The 6,319-nt window shown below is 45.7% G+C and overlaps 1 protein-coding gene across 1 annotated transcript; it reads right to left on the bottom strand.

Annotated features, from left to right (window-relative positions):
* Positions 1-1,600: 1,600 nt before the first annotated feature.
* On the bottom strand, positions 1,601-6,070 carry LOC141816839 (respiratory burst oxidase homolog protein B-like). Its single transcript, XM_074704571.1, has 10 exons — positions 5,352-6,070; positions 5,109-5,268; positions 4,990-5,038; positions 4,798-4,911; positions 3,891-4,703; positions 3,611-3,822; positions 3,430-3,532; positions 3,262-3,344; positions 2,222-2,787; positions 1,601-1,924 (listed from the first exon to the last, which is right to left on the bottom strand). Exons 1-10 carry the CDS (start codon positions 5,935-5,937, stop codon positions 1,815-1,817), a joined length of 2,796 nt encoding a protein of 931 aa, XP_074560672.1. The 5' UTR covers positions 5,938-6,070; the 3' UTR covers positions 1,601-1,814.
* Positions 6,071-6,319: the final 249 nt, after the last annotated feature.

The following is a 6,319-nucleotide window of genomic DNA, read 5'->3' as shown; positions in this document are numbered from 1 at the left end:
CATAAAAAGGAGAAATTATTAGTGCAGACAACATCGATAATCGAACTCTTATTTTAATATCTAATAAAGAATTTAAAATTAGACATTATGCATCTAATATGAGTGTTGAGTGTGTAGGACACTTAACAAGAAAAAACCTAGTGAGTTAGAAGAATCGGATACTAGGTAGTAAAGCCCTAATGGGTTAAGATGGATCGAACACTGGATAGTGAAGTCTTAGTTGATCAGCTGGCTCTTACTGCAAGTACTATTGCATCCAAAAATGCCAAATTAAAGTAGACAAAAATGAGGTTGCTGGAAGTAGTGGAGCAAAAGATGAAAAGGATAACGAAAATGAATCAGGCCTACGGCGAAATTCTAGAAGGGAGACGTAGTGCATATATGTCTATTAATTCATGATAAGTTTTTTTATGAAATAAGCGTATTTTTTTCTTCAATTTTTTCCCAACGATGTGTTTTGTTTCACATTATTTATATAGTTGGTAGAACATGCAGTTTGTATTTTGTAATAACTCTTATTGAGATTCATTAATTCGTTCATTGTAGTTATCCTGAAGAAAGATTGTGTCAAATCCATGTGAAATTTGTCTTTTGATCATGTTTGATACAACGAAAGATACATTGTAGTTTCACATAAGTGTAGGAGTATATACCTTTTGTAATATTTAATTCTATACAAATATATTTGTAATATTTAATTTTGACTACTAATTTTAAACCTTTTAAAATCCTTTATAATTTTGTCAAATTTTCAATTATTTCGTTAGTCGTTAGTACTTTTAAGTTGAGACAAAATAGGTAATCTTTTCCCATTTAACATACATTGAACATACCCTTCTCCATTGATACATTAAAAATGTAATTTGATATGATTTATTGAAATAATGGCCGGTTTGAGGTTAGGCCAAGTTGGATGAGGTTAAGCTTTCAACAATACCTATTTTATGCCCTCAATGATTTGGAACTTTTTAAGAGATTAGTCGACAAAAGTTGCTCTATTCATTTACATGACAACACCAAGGTCAGTGTATGCAGTGAAGCTAAGCTACAGGTGCTCTCATTGCATGATTTTGATGGCTCGTGTATTAAATCACCTAGAGATTTAATTGAATGTCGTCGTCTGTTCTCTGTTATGCGTCGTGGTGTTACTTGCTTTCACCAATTTAGGAGAGAAGTCACCTTCATGACCCATAGGTAACCAACAGTTCATTAAGGCTGATTAGGGTTACAAAGCATGTGAGTTGTGGGGTTGGCAGAAGACAATTTATTAGGGTTTTGTCCCCCTTCTACAGCGTTCTCGCGTTTGGTTGGTAGCATTATTGACTGGGTCCTGTTGGTTAGACATTTTGGTATTGATCTTTTGTCCTTAATTATTGTTCTTATCCTGAAACAAAAATTAGAACAAATAGGAGGGTCCCTCTGGACCACACCATCCACTCAAATTTTAGTCCAGACCGGTAATTACAAATTTATAGGACACATGGTCCCGCAGCCCCGATCGAAACAGAGCCGAAAGCGTACAGGCGAGTAGGGGACTCATAAGAATTATTAACGACTCCTATAGAATCCTAGATTGCACTAAAATTTCTTTATGCAACACTAGAAAAATATATATTATATATTTACAGTATCAATTAATTTGATATGATAAATGTCCTACACCATCAGCACAAGTAGGCATTAACATCAATTCAGCAAAAGTAGAAGTAAAAAAAGATTCAAAGATTGTAGCTGACCAATATATTCTGGTCTTTGCACATCAAATCTATATTAACTATCACTCTGCAACCTCCTTAAGTTTAATATGCGTTTGTTCAAAAGTTCTCCTTGTGGAAGTCGAACTTTGTGCTGGTCTTGTGGGAAAAATCATGCGCCAGCTCGCGTAGCTCTTTCGTCAGAGTTGGAGCTCCGCAGTAGAACACGCCTGCAGTCGTGCAAAATCTCCGAGCAGTTAGCGTAAAGTTCGAATATTCTGCTAAAGTGACCTTTTGCTTAAAATATAATCTAATGGTTTGTCCATTTCATTAAAATAACCAATAAGCTAAAAGAATAAGAAGCACTAATACTTCCACAAGCTGGATTTTAATGATGGAGCATTTGAAGCTTTTGGTCATGTCTACTTATGATGATGATGCGCTTTTATTTTCCTATTCATTGTTAGGGTTAGTGCTACTTTACCCAATTCACTTAGATAGCAAGGATGACGGGAAAAGTGAATTACCGATTCGCTGGTCGCGGTGTTTGAGCGCGATGCGTTTGTAGACGGTCCGCCAATTTGGGCGGGCGAAGTGGGATTTGACCCTTGTGCCCGAGACGACGTCCACACCGTGCTTGGCGTGGTTGAGAGACTGCAGCATGGCGATGAGGGCGGAGCGCACGTCGCCCTCCTCGTACACGCTGGTGCAGTAATTGTGGAGCTCGATCACCCCTTTCTTGTCCGTCTCCGCCACCTCGTTCATCACTCCCCTGAACCACTCGAACGATCCCTGCTCCCGCGTCACCCAGTAGAAATAGGCCCGCCGCGTCTTGAAAGACGATGCTGCCGACGACGACACAGATGCCGATCTCTTGTGCGAGCCACCGCTGCCGGTCTCAACGTCGTCGTCGTCGACGTCGTCGTCAGTCAGGCCCAGGGACTCCAACTCCTTCATGTTGTTGACGATGTCCTTGACGATGCTGATGAAGGGCGTGGCCCCGATGCCCAGACCCACCAGTAACACCACCTCGTACTGCTTGTAGTCTTGGGCCGGTGCTCCATAAGGCCCGTCAATGAGAAGCCTTGGGATGCTGTTCCATACAAAGCAATCGATGAGGACTGAAGCATATGTATTAATGAAAGACCAATGCATGTTATTCTTGAAGTCCCAAAATCAGCCGTACAAATAGAAGAAAAAATGTCAGCTCCACGAGATTAATGCGGCTAGCTTGGTATAATCCAGACGATAAAAATGCAGAGAATCTCGCACCATCAATCAAGGATTAGGTAGATGACGACAAAGGCTCTTGACATTTTCTAACATAAAATGGAAAAGGACGAGACAGATGTGGATGTCTCCTCCCCGAGTTTGTTGAATAATAAAATGTATGAAACGTGAACTTGGGACAGCTATAATCATATCGGAAAACTTGCCCCATTGCATTGGGAACCAGTCCTACCATCCACCTGAGGCATTGAAGAGCAGGCACGCGACGGTTGTTTGGTCTAAAGCTATGCACATTCTGAAAACGTTATAAAGTGGTGTAGTTTGTCACAGTGCTCACCTTGGGCAGCCCCCGTTGATGCTGTCATCATCGTAGTCTGCTCTCAGAAGTCCACTCTTCCCCGAAGTCGGCGGTAGACACACCTAAACAACACGCAATTCCACTAAAAAACCTCATTTTTCTGATCTACTCTTCCTGCTAATCTGCTCAATTATCATTCTGTAATACCTGGGAGAAAACTGCTTTAAGCTGCCTCGTCCAGTCACCGAGTGTCCGTATGTGCACGCTGACATAATCATCTTGTGGCGCCGAGGTGATGGAGAATGGATGCCTGCTCATTTTAATACAATTTAATTAAAGAAATTAGAAGCAAAGGTTTGTGATTGACAGAGTGCAAACAAAATTTTACCACTGAAATGGGGAGACAGCAGCGCAGTTGAGAAATATGTACTGGCCACTGTGGTATCTGAAGCCCGGTGGCTTGGAAACATGGAGAGCCAAGACGTTGCCGGGATACACTGCAACTTTCAATATCTTCACCGCACTGATACTCGACCTGAACGCCCTTATCAGCCGTTCACTCGCGTACAGGATCATCGGAATCGCCAGATACATCCAAGTCTGGACAAGAGATGTTCAATTAGCTAAGTAATATACTGATGTGAACATTTTGTGTTCTTTACACGTACCGTTTTTTTGTACCACTTCTTGGTAAGGTAAAGGAAGTAACCGTGGACAATGAGGAGAACATAGACGATGACGAGGAGGTGGTGGGAGTACCAGAAGGCGTTGAAGCCGGTGATGCGGTGGAAGGGCTTGGGCAGTTTGAAGCGGCCACGGCGGAACCACGGGGAGGCGAGGGTAAAGGCGATGACCATGAGCACCACCATCACCAACCCTGTCCACCCTTCCGTCCCCTTGACGAACCACCAGTAATCGCCTGGCTTCGTGCTCCCGAAGAAGGATTCCATCGGCGCGTAGTTCTTAGTGTGCAGCAACCGCGGGAAGTCGCATGCCAAGTGCGAGATCGCATGCATCCCTACGCCAACAGTGATACCCGCCGCGATCACCTTGTGGAAATTGAGGCTGTCGTCGAAAGGGACGGCTTTGCCGAGCTTGGTCTTGGTGCGGAGCCAAGTTACGGTGTTGCGGCAGACGGGAAGGAGGATGAGCGCCATGTTGAACTTGAGCGTCTCGGCGCCGCCCTTGGCGACGCAGACGCAGTAGCCCATGACGTCGAAGACGGCGCGATGGCGGTATTGGATGAACTTCCAGGTGAAGAGGCCAGCGCAGATGGCGAGCCACAGAGCCATTACCCATGTCCGTTGCCAATTGTCCTCTATGAAGTACTTGCCATGTTGGTACCATCGCCGGAGTGGGTTGGGCTCCCTCGTCGGCCTCAGCTTCTGGCTCAACATCTGGCTCAAGTTCCGGCTATTGGTTGTCCCGATGTTCATTGACTGGTACGGTGCTTGCAGCAGCAACATCTCCAAGTTGTATATCTGCAAGGCATTGTCGTAAGCTCATTTCATCGAACAACTACTCTGCTCATCCTGCTCGTTGATTCAATTAACTAATCGGCTTCAAGCAAATCACCTCAATGTAGCCAAGGTCGTTGGGATCTAATTCTTCCATGATGAGCCGAGCATACTCCTCCGCCTGATCTTGTATATTCGACAATTTGTTAGCCGATGCGCTCATAGTGATGATCTGTTCCATTTTTCTCGTCAAAAAACAGAGCCTTCAATTAGCTAATCCAAAAAAGGGATCTAGTTCTTCGTCGATTACCTCTTTGACATCCTCTTCGGTTATTCTTCCATCCAAATTCTTATCCACCCTGCATGTCCAAATTAACTGATTTCGATGAAAGGGGGAAAGGAATCAGTTGATAAACATTAATTGCATACATGTCGAAGAAAGTTTGGAGCCTGGAATCGAAGCTTTGCTCAGTGATTTGATCCCAAAACTCTCTCAGCTCCGCCTTGGTGATCTTATCCCCGGTGATATTTCTTCTTCTCGACAACGCGTCGAACAGCTCTCCTGCGAACTCCGTCGATTCCTTCATGCCTAGTACATTTCAGTTCATAGCTTCAGTACTAGCTAATCAGAACGGATTTAGAAAGCGAGATTGGGGTAAGAGTGCGAGTTACCTATGCACTGGCCGAAGTGGGACCGGTGGAGTAGTCCGTCGACAGCGAGCTCGTCGAAGCGCTGGTCGACCGCCGCCCACCCGGTGGCGCCGTCGGTCTTGGCAATGAACTTTAGCCCCTTGAGCGCGTGCGCCGCAGCCGATTTAGTCCGATCGAACCTCACCACAGCCTGCCGCTTCGGCCCCGACGCCAGCCGCCGGAGTTCCTGCGACACCTGCCGGATCCTCGACGAGGCGTTCCGGATCAACGACGACCCGAACGACGCTGGCCGCTTCTCGAGCGTCCGCGCCAGCAGCGACACCTCGGGGTCCTCCACCTCCCCGGCAGCCGCTGGCTTCACGCTGTGGACCGCCACCGAGTCGTCGCGCACGTCGAGGGTGATCTCGACGTAGGCCTCATCGTCGCCTCTGCCGGCAGCGGCGGAGGAGGAGGAGGAGGTAGAGGCCGACAGATTAAATCGGGCGCTCTTCCTGCTGCCGCGCTTGCTGAGCGGGCCGCTGACGACCACTCGCTCTCCGCCGACGCCCTCCGCCTCCATCTTCTCGCTGGACCGGTAGCCATCGCCGTCGGTCCCCATGCTCAGCATCCAAATTGCAGATCTACGCTACCGCAGCTCGAGATCGGATCCAAGAAGGAGATCGTACTCCTCTACACACAGTGGCTGCTTGGCACTCCACGAGAACATCTAGATAAATAGCAAGCCGAAGGCGGAACAAATTTTTTTTCTTTCTTTTTTCTTTTGCAGTTTACGGAACGTGACCATAATGGAAGAGAAAAAGACTATGGCAGTGGGGCCGGCGAGACTGTGGAAGGACTCATTTGACCGCAGAGAACGAGGATGTCCGTTCGTGTATAAAATAATATGAACTGAACAAGGGTAATTAATTCTGATTTAGAAAAAAAATAAAAAAAAGGGTATTTGTTCGCATATCTCTATTTTAGTTTTTCTCTTTTTCAGTGATTTCTTT

This window comes from Curcuma longa, chromosome 2, assembly GCF_044706935.1.
Source record: "Curcuma longa cultivar G26 ecotype Majalengka, Jawa Barat chromosome 2, ITB_CL_G26_1.1, whole genome shotgun sequence".
In the NCBI taxonomy this organism is placed as follows: domain Eukaryota; kingdom Viridiplantae; phylum Streptophyta; class Magnoliopsida; order Zingiberales; family Zingiberaceae; genus Curcuma; species Curcuma longa.
Note: the sequence above shows the minus strand (reverse complement) of the source record. Positions and strands in the feature narration are given on the sequence as shown.

Bases quoted from the DNA above. Each gene is read 5' to 3' on its own strand.
- LOC141816839 (XM_074704571.1), bottom strand. From the start codon at position 5,937: ATGCTGAGCATGGGGACCGACGGCGATGGCTACCGGTCCAGCGAGAAG. The intron at 5,039-5,108 runs GTATGCAATTAA...TTGGACATGCAG, and splicing joins CTCCAAACTTTCTTCGACAT to GGTGGATAAGAATTTGGATG. The intron at 3,823-3,890 runs GTACGTGTAAAG...TCTCTTGTCCAG, and splicing joins AGAAGTGGTACAAAAAAACG to ACTTGGATGTATCTGGCGAT.